At 33.9% G+C, this 18819-nt stretch overlaps 1 protein-coding gene across 1 annotated transcript in view; it reads left to right on the plus strand.

Annotated features, from left to right (window-relative positions):
• The window catches only part of LOC143043089 (E3 ubiquitin-protein ligase UHRF1-like), a 43185-nt gene that overhangs the window by 387 nt on the left and 23979 nt on the right, over window positions 1-18819 (plus strand). Inside the window, exons 2-5 of the mRNA XM_076215561.1 lie at window positions 13129-13296; window positions 15426-15488; window positions 15921-16150; window positions 18150-18365. Coding sequence (XP_076071676.1) covers window positions 13129-13296; window positions 15426-15488; window positions 15921-16150; window positions 18150-18365 — 677 coding nt within the window. The remainder of the gene's footprint in view (window positions 1-13128; window positions 13297-15425; window positions 15489-15920; window positions 16151-18149; window positions 18366-18819) is intronic.

The following is an 18819-nucleotide window of genomic DNA, read 5'->3' on the forward strand; positions in this document are numbered from 1 at the left end:
CTAAAATTCTTGTTACCTGCAAAGCAAGATAATAAGGGAGCTACCATTTGATTTTTATGGGGGGGCTAGGATGAAAAATTTTGTCCTGCATTTTTTTTTAGCTGTAATCTCTGTCCTGCCTTTTTATTTTTTACTCTGTTCGGTCCTGCCTTTTTTTTTTTAGTTTATCCTGACTTTTTCTTACCTAAATTGTCGTCCTGACTTTTTTTTTTGCAAGTGTCTCATCCTGCCTTTTTTTTTTACTCAAAACTCCTGTCCTGCCTATTTTTTTCAAATTTCATCCTAGCCCCCCCATAAAAATCAAATGGTAGCTCCCTAAGCAGCACAAAATTTGTTTCATTAAGGTTCATCATCATAAACGAACAAATACATGTATGGCTGTATTTACATGCAAAAAAATTACTCTGAGTACAGACTTACCTGTGAAGTTGGAAAAGTGGAAAAGTTTTAAAGCCTGACATCCACTAGATATAAAAAAGTTAAATGCATTTTGTGTTTCAGAAAGATAAAATCTCTTTTGGATTTTGATGGGCATTTTTTTTCCTTCATGGGGGGTGGGTGTTTTTTTCACATGTCGCACCGTATCTCAAAAACGATTCTTGATTATGGCTTCAAACTTTAAAGAGGGTGGTAAAGGGGGGGTACTTGCACGAAAAAAACGTGAAATAAGACATAATTTCACGTTGAACGTGAAATAATTTCTGTAATGAACGTTGCACGAAAAATAAATACTTTTATTTGAACCTTTTGTGACTGAGTCACTGTCTTCTTGTATATATTAACTCTTTGTTTTACTTGATATTCCCGATTTAGTATACACATTTATGATATAATTGGTTTACGGCTTTTAAAAAAGTATTTCTTGACGATCCCTGCCAACTGTTTCAATTTTATTTGAAAAATTACCGAGCACGCAAAATAAGACTTTGAAAACACGATGCACGTAAAATTAGATAAGCAGAACATGTTGAACGAGGCACCCGTCTTGCACGACTGAACGTCAAATAAAAAAGTAAAAACATGTTGAACGTGAAATAAAACACGGCGATCACGTTGCACGAAAATAACCCTTTACCACCCTCTTTAAACACTTCTTAGTTATATTAATCTTAATATCTGTATACTTTTTGGTGATGATTCAAAATTTTATTTTTGAGTTATTGAGTATTTTGTAAAAAAAGAGGGAGGGTTTTTAAAGCAATTGCTTTTATGCCGTCGCGTATGGCCATCTTTGTGACCAAGATCAGAGACTCCGCCCAGATCAAGCCATAGTATTTTGTTAAACAGGCTCCTGGTCAGTCATTCTTTAACACCTATGTATGTTTTCTAATGCAATACATAGCTTGAAACTTTAAAAAAAAGTTAGTGGATTTAAGAAGTTTCAGAATATGTTCATGTAGATGTATTTTTGTATTTAAAGGGTCAACCGTTTGACTATCAAATAACATAGAAGTCCGAGTGAAAAAAGGTACATTTTTATAAATGCGATTCCGTTTTCCGCCGTTCGTACGATGTTTCAACAAAATATGGATTCATTTCAGTTGTTGATTTAGCATTGAAAATTTAACTGAATTATCTCCTAATAAATACGGTTTTTTATGTTTAATTTGTGTTTCTTTAAGAGGTCAGGTGCTCTTGTTCATTCATAAAATTATCTTTCATTCATACATTTATCGTAAAATCAAAATCACTACACAGGTTAATGCGTAGTGTCAAATTATTACCTGTAATCTAAAAATAGACAAACTTTATTTGCGCAAATAATTTAGCGGAACGAAACTCTTGTTGAAAACACATAACAATAAGTTCGTTTTCCTTTTCTGTCAAAACTCCGTAATATTTATCGATCACCTTACTAATGAAATGGACCCGTCCAAACGTAGTAGATGCCAAGTCGGTCCAGATGAAGAGATATTTACAATTTGGAATTTTCTAGTTTATTAATACATAGATTGAAAAAAAGTATGTCTTTTTAAATATCATGATCAAAACTGGGTTTGCATTTGTTTTTGTCAGATGAAACCATTATCCTCGTCTTTTCAGTGAACAAGTCTACTACGTTTGTTGACACTCGACGGTACACCGTGTTAGCAATTTTATTTCACATGTTTTCGAAATATTGAAGATCATTTTTCGCAATGTTTCCTGAAAATTGATAAATATCAAAGCAACGTAGAGCTGTTTGTTCTTGTTCGTATAATAAAATTGTGAATGGAAATGGGGAATTTGTCAAAGAGACAACAACCCGACCATAGAAAAATATACAACAGCAGAATTAAGGTCACCAACAGGTCTTCAATGCAGCGAAAAATTCCCCCACCCGGAGGCGTCCTTCAGCTGGTCCCTATACAATATATATACTAGTTCAGTGATAACGATTGTGATAACGATTTAATGTCATGTTTGTCTGTGATGACCCCCCTTTTCGGGATTGCATGAGAATTGTAGTTATCTCGTACCCACATGCACTTGTTTCTATCCATAGGAAGGTCTTCCTATGGATAGAAACAAGTGCCTGTGCTCGTACCGCATCAGAAGGACACATATCAACTGAGCAATAATGTTTGGAACTTAGTTTTAAAAATGATGACAAAGTAACATTATGAAAATATTTTTATTAAGCTGAAATATACATTTATTCTTTACATGTTTATGTCTTGTAAGATATTTTATTTCTTTCCCGTTTTTTAACATTTGCGTCTGGAAAGTTGAAATGTTTTAACTTAATCATTTGTGTTAATGGTTAAATATAAATTAATAATGAAAATTGTTAAAATTAAATCAATAAAGGAAATTATTGCCAAGGAAGTTACAAACACTACCAGGGGATAATCCATGATGATTTCTTTTTGAGTTATATGTTTCAGCACATGTATATTTGACCCCAACTTTAGCCTGGTAAACGTGTTGTCTCCTTGTGAAATATAAAACATATTAAAAATGACTTTCTGCTAAAGTCTTTTATTTATATAAAGTTAAAACCTTCTTACTTTTAACTAGACAACACTCATGTCAGGTTTAATTCTTGTATATATGTGGATGAAAAATAAAAGTCCCCAAACATTAACATGGCAGCAATTGCTTTTACAGCCTTTAAGGCTTTGATTTTACATGTTGTGCCATATCTCAAAAACAATTTATGATTATTGCTTAAAACTTTACACACTTCTTTGTTATATTAATCTAAAGATCTGTATAATTTTTGGTGATGATTCAAAATTTTATTTTTGAGTTAATGAGTATTTTGTAAAACGGGAGGGTTTTTTTTACATGTTGCGCCGTATCTCAAAAATAATTTATGATTATTGCTTTAAACTTTACACACTTCTTTGTTATATTAATCTTAAGATCTGTGTACTTTTTGGTTTTGATTCAAAATTTTATTTTAGTGATAGTTAGGTTTTTGTTAAAAAAAAAAACAGGGTAGGGGGTTTCACATGTTCCGCTGTGTCTCAAAAACAATATATGGTTATTGCTTAAAACTTTCTCAGAAACTATTTATGATTTTTGCATAAAACTTCCACACAAGACGTCGGGCGTATCATGCGCTCATGGTGCAGCTGTTTATTAAAAATAAATAACTGGCATGATGTTTATTCATCTTTGGCAAGTACATGTAATATTTATTTAATTTGTTCTTTAATACTTTATACTCATCTCCTCCTTCTTCATCTCTAAGGCTTCTTTCCAATCTTGATATATCTTTTCCTCCATAAATGATAAATGCATCCTTTTTATCCGCAGGTTCTGTTATCCTGAAATATCTAGATTCCCTCTCTTTACTTTCCATCTATTCTTCCCAATGTTTTCCTGTAGATATCTGATCATCCGACTGTATAAACGGTTGTGATCGTAAATTTCTAATTTCCGTTATTACCGTTATTTGCTGGGCTCTCCTCGGTCCATAATCTCTATTTTATCAGTATCTTCTTTTAATTCCTTATTTTAGTACTATCTTCTTCAAATTCTGTGTTCTGGTAAATTTTCTCTTTATTTACTCTGCTAAACACTGCTTCCTTCTTTGTTTTTTATCCTTGTCGCCATTGAAAGATCGAAGCAAGACTTGATGGATCAGACAGTAATTTAATAATGGCTACAAATATACAATTGGTATCGCCGTAGTGATGTTACGTAACAAGTAAATGTCCCGAAGGTTTGTGTGTGACGTTCCTAGAATAATCGCAGATATTACAGGTGGCTAGTTTACTTGTCATTGTAACAGTCCCCAAAGTGAGCTTCTGCTCATTTCAAATCCGAAGTGTAGACTGCCCTGTAACTGGTGAGAGACGTCATACTTATAGATCCTGAAGACAACTAGCCAGGCCGGGCTGGATGTCAGGCACCTGCAAGAACAGGAAGTCCTTACAAGAATAATTGCATGGCCAGTCTCGGGAGAAAGAGTTACGGAACTATAAATATTACTATTATTTACCAAATTCCCCAAATAGATAAAATATACAAGTAAATAAAGTGACCACCATATAACACTAGTATATTGAACAGCAGGAACTGATCAATAAATTTTCGAATGCATTTCAAAGGTGCTTCAATTAATCGCTATTTCATATCAGGCAAACAAATTTTAGTTAAATAAAATTTTCTTAAAGTAATATGTTGAAATTGACAAAAGTGAAGAATAAATACCAGTAATGAAAACTATTGCCTCCAGCATAATCTGGTCATTAATTTGATGGTGTCAGACAAATGATTCCTGTTCATGCTGAATCAAAAAAGAACTGCTGTTGGATGCAACATATATCTAAAATTCTTCAAGTGGTTAACCGGAGGTTGAGAGTTCAAGCCGCTTGTGCGGGTGAACTCGACTCCAATCTTAATTAAATAGGCTTGTCAGTTATCCTATCGAAGGTCTGGTTTTCTCCAGGCACTCCGGCTTCCTCCACCGACAAAAACTGGCTGCCATGAAAAAGCCTAAATGCTGTGCTTAAAAGTGGCGTTAAAACACAACAAAATCAAATAAATTAAGTGGTTAACAAAAAAACGATTAGACAACTCTGCCTGAAAAAAGAATTATGTTTGTAAACACCAGTTTTGGGAGGAAAAAACATATTCAGAGATTTAAGTCATTGTAGATTTTAGTTTAGATTGATGGACTGATTGATTGATGTTTTAATAAGGCACTTTCAACACTATTGTTTTATTTCATGGAAGTCATGTTTTATACAGTATACATTTCGCGAAAGGCTTCCCAAACTCCAAACACCAAGTTTTTTCTTTGTGTGACATCAGGAAACTCCGACATCATACCTAAATTCTTGGAGAAATTTTGGCTTATTTCCTTCCGACTTCCGCGTAAATTCGCTACCTTTTGTTTATTGTATTAGAGACATCTCTCCCAGTGCAGTGTGATGCAGGATCACATCAGGTAATTAATTGCCCTAATCCTTCTGATCTATGCAGGTTATATTTCTGATGAAACAAATAAAAGATTTAAAAGCAAAACATTATTTCAATTACACTACATTTAAAAATAGTTTTAATAAAAAAAAACTAGATTTGATTTTTACCTCGTTTTTTGTTTTGGTCAGTAAATTAATATATAATTTACAAAAGAGATATACTTACAAGTGTAAAAATAATAGACTGAATAAATGTGGGCAGTTTAAAGAAAATTACATGTCTCAAAGTTTTGTATACAAGTAAAAAAGAAAATATTATTTACTATTGGTTATGCTAATAAGTCCATGTCATTTTCATTTTACGATTACATAATTGCTTGAAACAAATAAAAGATTTAAAAGCAGAATGTTGCTGTTAATTCTTTCAATTGCATTAAAGTTTAAAAACAAAAACTATACTTGATTTTGACCTTGTTTAAGTTCATCGGTAAATTATTTTATTTATGAAAAGAGACATAATTGCGTAAAAATAAACGGAAACTGACGCTGAATATCAAATGTGAGCAGTTTAAAGAAAATAACGTGTCTCAAAATTTTTATATGCAATTAAAAAAGAAAATACTATTCACCATTCGTTATGCTTAATAAGTCTATTGCATTTTCTTTTTACGATTTGTTGGCATTACTTTAATATAAATAATACATTTCAGCTACAACAGGAATACTTCTATAGCTCCGTCAACTCGTCGTTGCATAATATTCATTTATGCACAATGAATATAATCCTGTGTGTTGTATAAAGGACAGTGATTTTAAAATTTTTTAAAAGAAATTAATTGCAGTGGGAAGACGATACACATCTCAGTGATCAACAGTGTGTGGTTGAACTTGATTTCGCTCTCAATATTGAATGCTTAAAATAGTGACATCAATTTTGTCCACGAGATTTTTATTTGGTGTGAAATATCATCACGTAACAGTAAACTCCGGTGACCTTTCTTGATGACCGTGGGAAAATTCATTCAGGGTTTAAATTTGCTTTGGAATGATTGACATTTGTATGTCTTAACATTGAGGCTCTAGAAGGTCCTTTTACAATTGATTAACCGGAATTTCAAATATAATTCTTTTCTGAATAAACCAACACCAGCCTTTTATTTTTACGTTTCTCAGTCAACAAGGACATAAACCTGGACATTATTTATTCATCCATGGTCAACAGTATACATTAATGCCGGTAGATGAAAACAGGATGCATGTCGTTCATTTCCTGTTGGGCATTGGTAGAGATCCTCTGTGAAAATGTGTAGATCGAAAAAATCTGATTTTAGTTTTTTGCCTCCAACATTTATGTTTAGATTTAAAATAACAATTAAACTGCTTCTTTTTTGTCGAGCCTTCAACTTTAGTCGAAAAAGCAAGACTAAGCGATCCTACATTCCGTCGTCGTCGTCGGCGGCGGCGGCGTCCACAAATATTCACTCTGTGGTTAAAGTTTTTGAAATTTTAATAACTTTCTTAAACTATACTGAATTTCTACCAAACTTGGACAGAAGCTTGAATATGATCATAAGAAAGTATCCAGAAGTAAATTTTGTAAAAATAAAATTCCATTTTTTCCGTATTTTACTTATAAATGGACTTAGTTTTTCTGCGAGGAAACATTACATTCACTCTGTGGTTACAGTTTTTAAAATTTTAATAACTTTCATAAACTATCCTTGATTTGTACCAAACTTGGACAGAAGCTTGTTTAAGATCATAAGATAGTATCAAGAAGAAAATTTTGTAAAAATAAGTTTCCATTTTTCAGTATTTAACTTATAAATGGACTTAGTTTTTTTGCAGAAATAAAACATTCACTCTGTGGTTTAAGTTTTTAAAATTTTTATAATGTTCTTAAACTATCCTGGATTTCTACCAAACTTAGACAAAAGCTTGTTTATGATCATAAGAAAGTATCCAGAAGTAAATTTTGTAAAAATAAAATTCCATTTTTTCCGTATTTTACTTATAAATGGACTTAGTTTTTCTGCGAGGAAACATTACATTCACTCTGTCGTTAAAGTTTTTAAAATTTTAATAACTTTCATAAACTATCCTTGATTTGTACCAAACTTGGACAGAAGCTTGTTTATGATCATAAGATAGTATCAAGAAGAAAATTTTGTAAAAATAAATTTCCACTTTTCCGTATTTTACTTATAAATAAACTTAGTTTTTTTGCCAGAAACAAAACATTCACTCTGTGGTTTAAGTTTTTAAAATTTTTATAATGTTCTTAAACTATCCTGGATTTCTACCAAACTTAGACAAAAGCTTGTTTCTGATCATAAGATATTATTCAGAAGTAAATTTTGTAAAAAAAAAAATTGCTTTTTCCGTATTTTACTTATAAATGGACTTAGTTTTTCTTTCAGTTACTATTACATACAGTCTGCAGTTAAAGTTTATAAAACATTTATTAGATTCATAAACTATCCTGGATTTTTTACCAAACTTGGAAGCTTCTTTCAATCAAAAGACAGTATCGAGAGGGAAATTTTTATTGATGTTTTTCCTCATTTTTGTTGAGTCTGCGATTAACAGCAAAAGTAGGCGAGACACTGGGTTCCGTGGAACCCTTACGAATTTTTTATTTTGCCAATGACTTTTAACGTGCAGTAAAATATGGATTGCACCCATCCAATTTTATTTAGAATAATAAAGGATCAATAACAGATCATAACAGAGATAAACAACACATGATTTTTGTCGAGCCTGCAACTTTTGTTGCAGAAAACTCAACATAGGGATAGTGATCCGGCGGCGGCGTTAGCTTACTTCTTAAAAGCTTTATATTTTAGAAGGTGGAAGACCTGGATGCTTCATACTTTGTATATAGATGCCTCATGATACGAAGTTTCCGTCAGTCACATGTCCAATGTCCTTGACCTCATTTTCATGGTTCAGTGACCACTTGAAAAAAAAGTTCAATTTTTTTGTAATGTTGAATTCTCTCTTATTATAAGTAATAGGATAACTATATTTGATATGTGCGTACCTTGCAAGGTCCTCATGTCTGTCAGACAGTTTTCACTTGACCTCGACCTCATTTCATGGATCAGTGAACAAGGTTAAGTTTTGGTGGTCAAGTCCATATCTCAGATACTATAAGAAATAGGGCTAGTATATTCGGTGTATGGAAGGACTGTAAGGTGTACATGTCCAACTGGCAGGTGTCATCTGACCTTGACCTCATTTTCATGGTTCAGTTGTTATAGTTAAATTATTGTGTTTTGGTCGGTTTTTTATACGACCGCAAAAATTTTAATTTTTCGTCGTATATTGCTATCACGTTGACGTCGTCGTCTTGCATCGTCGTCGTCCGAATACTTTAAATTTTCGCACTCTAACTTTAGTAAAAGTGAATAGAAATCTATGAAATTTTAACACAAGGTTTATAACCACAAAAGGAAGGTTGGGATTGATTTTGGGAGTTTTGGTCCCAAAATTTTAGGAATTAGGGGCCAAAAAAGGGCCCAAATAAGCATTATTCTTGGTTTTCGCACAATAATTTTAGTATAAGTAAATAGAAATCAATGAAATTTAAACACAAGGTTTATGACCACAAAAAGAAGGTTGGGATTGATTTTGGGAGTTGAGGTCTGAACAGTTTAGGAATTAAGGGCCAAAAAGGGGCCCAAGTAAGCATTATTCTTGGTTTTCGCACCATAACTTTAGTACAAGTAAATAGAAATCTTTGAAATTTAAACACAAGGTTTATGACCATAAAAGGAAGGTTGGGTTTGATTTTGGGAGTTTTGGTCCCAACAGGTTTTTAGGAATAAGGGGCCCAAAGGGTCCAACATTGAACTTTGTTTGATTTCATCAAAAATTGAATAATTGGGGTTGTTTGATATGCCGGATCTAACTGTGTATATAGATTCTTAATTTTTATGCCCCACCTACGATAGTAGAGGGGCATTATGTTTTCTGGTCTGTGCGTCCGTCCGTCCGTTTGTTCGTTCGTTTGTTCGTTCGTTCGTCCGTCTGTCCCGCTTCAGGTTAAAGTTTTTGGTCGAGGTAGTTTTTGATGAAGTTGAAGTCCAATCGACTTCAAACTTGGTACACTTGTTCCCTATGATATGATCTTTCTAATTTTAATGCCAAATTAGAGATTTTAGCCCAATTTCACGGTCCACTGAACATAGAAAATGATAGTGCGAGTGGGGCATTCGTGTACTGAGGACACATTCTTGTTGGTCCTGTTTTCCAATTGGTCTACATTAAGGTCCAAAGGGTCCAAAATTAAACTTAGTTTGATTTTAACAAAAATTGAATCCTTGGGGTTCTTTGATATGCTGAATCTAAAAATGTACTTAGATTTTTGTCGAGCCTGCAACTTTTGTTGCAGAAAGCTCGACATAGGGATAGTGATCCGGCGGCGGCGGCGTTAGCTAACTTCTTAAAAGCTTTATATTTTAGAAGGTGGAAGACCTGGATGCTTCATATTTTGTATATAGAGGCCTCATGTTACGAAGTTTCTGTCAGTCACATGTCCAATGTCCTTGACCTCATTTTCATGGTTCAGTGACCACATGAAGAAAAAGTTCAGAATTTTTGTAATGTTGAATCCTCTCTTATTATAAGTAATAGGATAACTATATTTGGTATGTGCATACCTTGCAAGGTCCTCATGCCCGTCAGACAGTTTTCACTTGACCTCGACCTCATTTCATGGATCAGTGAACAAGGTTAAGTTTTGGTGGTCAAGTCCATATCTCAGATACTATAAGCAATAGGGCTAGTATATTCAGTGTATGGAAGGACTGTTAGGTGTACATGTCCAACTGGCAGGTGTCATCTGACCTTGACCTCATTTTCATGGTTCAGTGGTCGAAGTTAAGTTTTTGAGTTTTGGTCTTTTTATCTAATATTATATGCCAAAGGTCAACTATATTTGGCGTAAGAAAATATTTTATGATCTATATGTAAGTCCCGCAGGTTTTATTTGACCATGACCTCAATTTCACGGTTCATTGCACAGTGTTAAGTTTTTGTGTTTTGGTCTCTTTTTCTTAAACTATAAGTAATAGGTCAACTATATTTATTGTATGGAAGCATTGTTAGCTGTACATGTCTGCCTGGCATGGTTCATCTGACCTTGACCTCATTTTCATGGTTCATTTGTCTTTGTTTAGCTATCTTGGTTTATGTTAAGTTTATGGGGCAGTTGTTAAAGCTTTCTACTTAGGACTATCAACATAATATCAATGATTAGTAAAGAAGGCGAGACATTTCAGTGTGTGCACTCTTGTTGATTATTGGCCCAGTTTTCAAGTTGGTCCAAATCGGGGTCCAAAATTAAACTTTGTTTGATTTCATCAAAAATTGAATAATTGGGGTTCTTTGATATGCCAAATCTAACTGTGTATGTAGATTCTTAATTTTTAGTCCCGTTTTCAAATTGGTCTACATTAAATACCAAAGGGTCCAAAATTAAACTAAGTTTGATTTTAATAAAAATTGAATTCTTTGGCATTTTTGATATGCTGAATTTAATCATGTACTTAGATTTTTGATTATGAGCCCAGTTTTCAAGTTGGTTCAAATCAGGATCCAAAATTATTATATTAAGTATTGTGCAATAGCAAGAAATTTTCAATTGCACAGTATTCAGCAATAGCAAGAAATCTTCAATTGCACAGTACTGTGCAATAGCAAGAAATTTTCACTTGCACAGTATTGCGCAATAGCAAGAAATCTTCAATTGCACAGTATTGTGCAATAGCAAATATTTTCAATTGCACAGTATTGCGCAATAGCAAGAAATATCTAATTGCACAATATTGTGCAATAGCAAGAAATTTTCAATTGATTGGAGTTATCTTTCTTTGTCCAGAATAGTAGTTGAATCAACTTAAATCATTGTTTTATACAATACACAATGTATATTCAGTCTTCACGCTGAACTGCTAAATCTACAGTCCCGCAGCTCAATTTTTGAAAAATTTTAGTTAGATTCTGTTGGCCTGTAGGTCTGATTTTTACAGGCCCGAGAGCAATTTTACTAGCCTAGGCTGCCTGGGCTGCCACTCGGCGTGAAGACTGTATATTCACTTTTACTACCAACTGATAAATTAAAACAATCTTTACCATTCAGTGATAACAAGCTCTTTTTTGTTACATTTTAATATTTTATGATGTATTTAAATGAGTAGTTATTGTTGCAAACTCCATTAGAAATTTGAATTGAGATCAGTTTTGAAAAAAGGGAAAGGGGGATGTGAAAAAAAATGGTGGGGGGGGGGGGGGGGGGGGGTTAAATTTTTCTCATTTCAGATTTCATAAAAAGAAAATTTCTTCAAACGTTTTTTTGAGAGGATTAATATTCAACAGCATAGTGATTGCTCAAAGACAAAAAAAAATATTTTAAATTCATTAGACCACATTCATTCTGTGTCCAAAACCTATGCTGTATCAACTATTTAATCACAATCCAAATTTAGAGCTGAATCCAGCTTGAATGTTGTGTCCATACTTGCCCCAACCGTTCAGGGTTCAACCTCTGCGGTCGTATAAAGCTGCGCCCTGTGGAGCATCTGGTCTCATACTATTTTCAATAGGTCTACTATATTTGTTGTATGGAATGATTGTAAGGTGTACATGTCTAGCGGGCAGATGTCATTTGACCTTGACCTCATTTTCATGGTTCAGTGGTCAAAGTTAAGTTTTTGAGTTTTGGTCTTTTTATCTAATACTTTATGCCATAGGTCAACTATATTTGGTGTATGGAAATATTTTATGATCTTCATGTCAGTCGCGTAGGTTTTATTTGACCTTGATCTCATTTTCACGGTTCATTGCACAGTGTTAAGTTTTTGCATTTTGGTCTATTTTTCTTAAACTATAAGTAATGGGTCAACTATATGATATGTTGTATAGAATCATTGTTAGCTGTACATGTCTGCCTGGCGTGGTTCATCTGACCTTGACCTCATTTTCAAGGTTCATTGGTCTTTGTTTAGTTATCTTGGTTAATGTTAAGTTTATGTGACAGTTGTAATAAAGCTTAGCTTTATACTTAGGACTATCAACATAATATCAATGATTAGTTTAGAAGGCGAGACATTTCAGCGTGTGCACTCTTGTTTTTCTTCATATGATTAAATTAGGTTGTGATTATTGTGTTGTGTCTGGGCGGGGAATGTCTCTCAGTGTTGTGTTTTTGTGAAGATAGGGCACATTGCATACAAAACTTTTTCCCTTCATTCAACAGAGTTGTCACTTTACAGTTTCTTTTCTGAATTCAAATATTTCAAGTCAGTAATCTACCGAGTAAGTAAAACATAATATTTTACATTGCAAAATAAATTGAAAGTAACAAAGTTGACTTGTTGATCCGATAAATTAACTGTTGTGTTAAGATTGGACAAATTATCGTAAAAACATAGTTTGTTTTAAGCCAGTGTTTAGAGAGAATCTTTGGAGGAAATTGGGAGTATAATCAGTGATTCACGGTGTGCCACCGCTACACTCCGAAATTCGTGATTAGAGTTTGCGATTACAAACTCTCTGTGCATACTGTAGGTTGAGGAAAGCTGGAGTCCCCAGAGAAAACCACTGTTTCAGTAGGAAAACGGACAACTCTAGTCAATAAAGATTAGAGTCAAGTGCACCTACTGGCTACCTGTTGGGGATTCAAACTCACAACCTCAGTATTTAATATGGTGTTTGAATTTAACTAGTTACTGCTATTTAAAATGACTTAATGTCTTTCTCCTTTCAGCTTGAAGATGGGCACACACTATTTGATTACAGTGTAGGTCTGAATGACTTGGTACAGTTGATGGTAAGGGCAGCCGATGTCAAACCAAAAGAAGATGAAGAGAAGAAAGTTAATGGCTATGCTAGCAGTGACAATGAAAGTTCAAAATCAGATAAAGAAAATCAGAGAGTATGCTTTTTGTATTGTTTTATTAGCTCACCTGGCCCAAAGGGCCAAGTGAACTTTTCCCATCACTTTGCGTCCGTCATCCGTCGTCGTTAACTTTTACAAAAATCTTCTCCTCTGAAACTACTGGGCCAAATTTAACCAAACTTGGCCACAATCATCATTGGGGTATCTAGTTTAAAAATGTGTCCGGTGACCCGGCCAACCAACCAAGATGGCCGCCATGGCTAAAAATAGAACATAGGGGTAAAATGCAGTTTTTGGCTTATAACTCAAAAACCAAAGCATTTAGAGCAAATCTGACATGGGGTAAAATTGTTTATCAGGTCAAGATCTATCTGTCCTGAAATTTTCAGATGAATTGGGCAACCCGTTATTTGGTTGCTACCCCTGAATTGGTAATTTTAAGGAAATTTTGCTGTTTTTGGTTATTATCTTGAATATTATTATAGATAGAGATAAACTGTAAACAGCAATAATGTTCAGCAAAGTAAGATTTACAAATAAGTCAACATGACCAAAATGGTCAGTTGACCCCTTTAGGAGTTATTGCCCTTTATATTCAATTTTTAACCATTTTTCGTAAATCTTGATAATCTTTTAGAAAAATCTTCTCCTCTGAAACTACTGGGCCAAATTAAACCAAACTTGGCCATAATAATCATTGGGGTATCTAGTTTTAAAAATGTGTCCGGTAACTCGGCCAACCAACAAAGATGGCCACCATGGCTATAAATAGAACATAGGGGTAAAATGCAGTTTTTGGCTTATAACTCAAAAACCAAAGCATTTAGAGCAAATCTGAATGGGGTAAAATTGTTTATCAGGTCAAGATCTATCAGCCCTGAAATTTTCAGATGAAACAGACAACCTGTTGTTAGGTTGCTGCCCCTGAATTGGTAATTTTATGGAAATTTTGCTGTTTGGTTATTACCTTGAATACTATAATAGATTGAGATAAACTGTAAACAGCAATAATGTTCAGCGAAGTAAGACCTAAAAATAAGTCAACATGACTGAAATGGTCAATTGACCCCCTAAGGAGTTATTGCCCTTCATAGTCAATTTTTAACAATTTTCATAAAATTTGTAGATTTTCACAAACATTTTCCACTGAAACTACTGAGCCAAGTTCATTATAGATAGAGATAATTGTAAGCAGCAAGAATGTTAAGTAAAGTAAAATCTAAAAACACATCACCATTACCAAAACACAATTTTGTCATGAATCCATCTGTGTCCTTTGTTGACCAAGGTGAGCGACACAGGCTCTTTAGAGCCTCTAGTTAATATTTTCTGCATGCATATATACATGTCTGAATGTACATTTATATTGAAAAATAGCACTTACATGTATGCTCAGAGTGAGAATTTAAAAAAAAAAATTACATATACCTCTTTGATATGCCACACTCCTTTAAACTACAGTAAGTTAGAGATGTAAAAGTAATTGATGTTTTCCTTATATTTTTTTTTTTACCCCAAGGGTGACTGGGGTGTAGAAATATGGTCACTTGGTCTTCTCCCTACCGGCAGTTAAACGCTTGTCGAAATGGGGCGTCTGTTTGGCTGTGCGGGATGTATCAAGTTCGCAGTCACATCCAGTCAGAAGGGGACGTTAAATCCGATGCCTCGTGTAAAGAGAGTGCTCTTTGCAAGTTAAGAACCCTTGCAACAACTCTTTGAGGGGTTCGTAGGTGGCATGTTGCAAGGCAAAATTTCTGCCCCTATCCAATATACCCTCATTTTCCAGTGGCAGTCTAAATTTCCCCGACCATCATCCCAGATGGCCTCTATTGTATCAACCTACCTATTGTATTTATTGTGAACTTATTCTCGTCCTGAAGATGCATGAAATATTTGCCACTGGACGTTAAGCAACCAACAATCAATCAATCAACCCTATATTTTTTTCATAATCAGTTTTAGAAAAACTGTGTTATAATTTTATCATTCTCAACTGTTGAAAACTATGCTTAAAGCTCAAACTTGAATAGACCTGCTGACATTTGTGTCTTTACTAACATTGACATGCTACAGTTGTATCTAATTTGTTTTCTCTACTTTTAAAATGCTTATTTTAGGAAAACAATATAAGAAAAATATGAAACTTGTATGTTTACTCTTTTCAGCCAGAGCCTGTGGATAAAATAACAGAAAATATTGGTGATAACACAGATGCAAGCACATACAAGGTATAGCTTGACCATTTACTTTTTTAACAACTTTCCATTTGGGTAATTGACCATGACATATTATTTGTATGAAATTCTAATATGACCTGCTTCTTTCGCTTTTGTGAAGATTCTATGGTTGAAGTCATTATTATTTTTTGATAAAAAGAGAATTATGAAGACGATGAGGTACTTTTCATTATTTATAACTGTTTACCTGCATGCCTATTGGACACGTACACTTCAACTGTAACCTGCCTGATGATGACTTACTTTTTCTGGGCAATAGGGCAGCTATTATTGTCAAACCATGTCATATGTTGTTTTTTTCCCCCAGCTTTGTAAAGTCCTAAAAAGTACAAATTTCAGCCCAGATCATATACAAGAGAACCATTGATAGTATAGTACTTAAAATTAGATTTTCTTATATTATTATTTTATTTGATTTAATAGGTTGGGGATGTAATTGATGCAAGAGATTTCTCAGTTGGTGCTTGGTTTGAGGCCAAACTTATCAAAGTAGTTAAAGAAGACAATTCAAAGGTCAAGGATGAAAATTCCAATGACAGTTGTGTGGATTCTATGGAAACAGATAGCCAAGACAAAACAAAAGCTATTAAAGAACGCCATAATATAGACAATACTCCATCTGATGGATTTGTGTATCATGTAGTTTTTGAAGGGTAAGAGATATAAGAAAAAGTTAGGGGTGAAAACTTGTAAGTTCCAAGTCCTGGATGTTTAAGAATATTTCTTTGAAATTCTTGTGGACTTTACTGAATTCAACATGCTGATGGTTTTGTTATGTTCAAATAAAAATTGAAAAAGAAACTACAGAACCGGTATTCCTATCCTTGTTTATAACAATAAGAATTAATGCTTAAGAAATTTTTTAAAATGTATAAAATAAAAATAAAATAGAATTCCATGACCGATCTTGGGGCATAAAAGTCATTTCAAAACATGACGCCATACAAATGAAAACTATCAAGCTGAAGATTTTCCCATCACATGTACGCTCTAAATTGGTTTTGTATCACATTAAACTGGAATTTTGAAGTAGGTGTTGTTTCATCTTTTATGCCCCACTTAGGGGCAAAATGTTTTTAGCTCACCTGGCCCAAAGGGCCAAGTGAGCTTTTCTCATCACTTGGCGTCCGTTTAACCAAACTTGGCCACAATCATCATTGGGGTATCTAGTTTAAAAAATGTGTCCGGTGACCCGGTCAACCAACCAAGATGGCCACCAGGGCTAAAAATAGAACATAGGGGTAAAATGCGGTTTTTGGCTTTTAACTCAAAAACCAAAGCATTTACAGCAAATCTGAAAGGGGTTAAATCGTTCATCAGGTCAAGATCTATCTGCCCTGAAATTTTCAGATGAATCGGACAACCCGTTGTTGGGTTGCTGCCCCTGAATTGGTAATTTTATGGAAATTTTACTGTTTATGGTTATTATCTTGAATTTTATTATAGATAGAGATAAACTGTAAACATCAAAAATGTTCAACAAAGTAAGATTTACAAATAAGTCAACATGACCGAAATGGTCAGTTGACCCCTTTAGGAGTTATTGCCCTTTATAGTCAATTTTGAACCATTTTTCTTAAATCTTAGTAATCTTTTACAAAAATCTTCTCCTCTGAAACTACTAGGCCAAATTAATCCAAACTTGTCCACAATCATCATTGGGGTATCTAGTTTGAAAAATGTGTCGGATGACCCAGCCATTTAACCAAGATGGCCGCCACAGCTAAAAATAGAACATAGGGGTAAAATGCAGTTTTTGGCTTATAACTCAAAAACCAAAGCATTTAGAACAAATCTGAAGAGGGTAAAATTGTTTATTAGGTCAAGATCTATCTTGCAGTAAATTTTCAGATGAATCGGACAACCCGTTGTTGGGTTGCTGCCCCTAAATTGGTAATTTTAAGGAAATTTTGCTGTTTTTGGTTATTATCTTGAATACTGTTATAGATAGAGATTACCTGTAAAAAGCAATAATGTTCAGCAAAGTAAGATTTACAAATAAGTCAACATGACTGAAATGGTCAATTGACCCCCTAAGGAGTTAATGTCCTTTATAGTCAATTTTTAACAATTTTCATTGGGCCAAGTTCATTATAGATAGAGATAATTGTAAGCAGCAAGAATGTTCAGTAAAGTAAGATGTACAAACACATCACCATCACCAAAACACAATTTTGTCATGAATCCATCTGTTTCTTTTTTTTAATATTCACATATACCAAGGTGAGCGACACAGTCTCTTTAGAGCCTCTAGTTTGGTCTGTGTGTTCGTTTGTCTGTCCCATTTTAGGCTTTTGTGTTAAGCAGTAAAGATTTGAAGCACTTATCTCTTAGTTTTAACCACTTCATGTCAGATTAAGAAAGAGAAATTACTTCTCCCTATAGCTAATATTCAGAATACTTTAGATTCATTAATTTTCGTTGGATGCCGATTTTCTTGGATTTTGTGGGTACTGGTTAACAAGAAATTAAATGTTCAACGAATTGTAAATTTTCCATTGGCTTATTTGCAGACTTTTGCAAAACAACGAAATTTGATATCCATGATAGTGTCAGTTTTCCTTAATCCACAAAAATTGGAACCCACGAAAATAAATTAATCCGCAGTAATGTGCCCCTAGAAAGAGAAACATAATTTGGTTTACATTTCAGGTATGATGACAATGACCCTGAAAAGCTTATGTGTAAGGACCTCAGACCAAGAGCAAGAACAAATGTTCCTTTTAAAGAAATTAATGAGGGTCAAAAGGTTATGGCTAATTTTAATGTCGATGATCCTGAACAAAGAGGATTTTGGTATGACTGCATTATAACCAAGAAACAAGACACAAGGACAATCAAAGATCTATTTGCCACTGTATTTATTGGGTATGTCAATATTAGCTGTGGTCTGTATATTTATTAGAATGTCAGCATGAGAACTTATAAGAGCTATTCATTAATTGCTTGTTGTAGAATATCTCTAATAAGTACTGATTTTGAATTACCAGGCACTAAGAATCCAATTGTTGGAAGAAATGATTTTCATCAGAGTACAGTTTTACACCATTGACAATAAAACCAGCTATCAGGGTTCACAAGTGTTTGGCATTATTCTGGTCCCCCTCAAATAACAGCTTTCTGGTCATTTTTGGCACAATAAAACAACCCTTCAACTGTAGCAACAGACACTTTGTTTAATATGCTTGGTCTTTGCAAAGACAGTCATTTCAGTTGATGCACAATGACTTATGTGGATTTTGACTTTGAACCAGTCATTGGGGGCTGCCTTAAGACTGCAGTGTCAGTGTGCATGAAGTAACCAGCCTTCTTTTTGGGGAAA

This window comes from Mytilus galloprovincialis, chromosome 1 (assembly GCF_965363235.1).
Source record: "Mytilus galloprovincialis chromosome 1, xbMytGall1.hap1.1, whole genome shotgun sequence".
In the NCBI taxonomy this organism is placed as follows: Eukaryota; Metazoa; Mollusca; class Bivalvia; order Mytilida; family Mytilidae; genus Mytilus; species Mytilus galloprovincialis.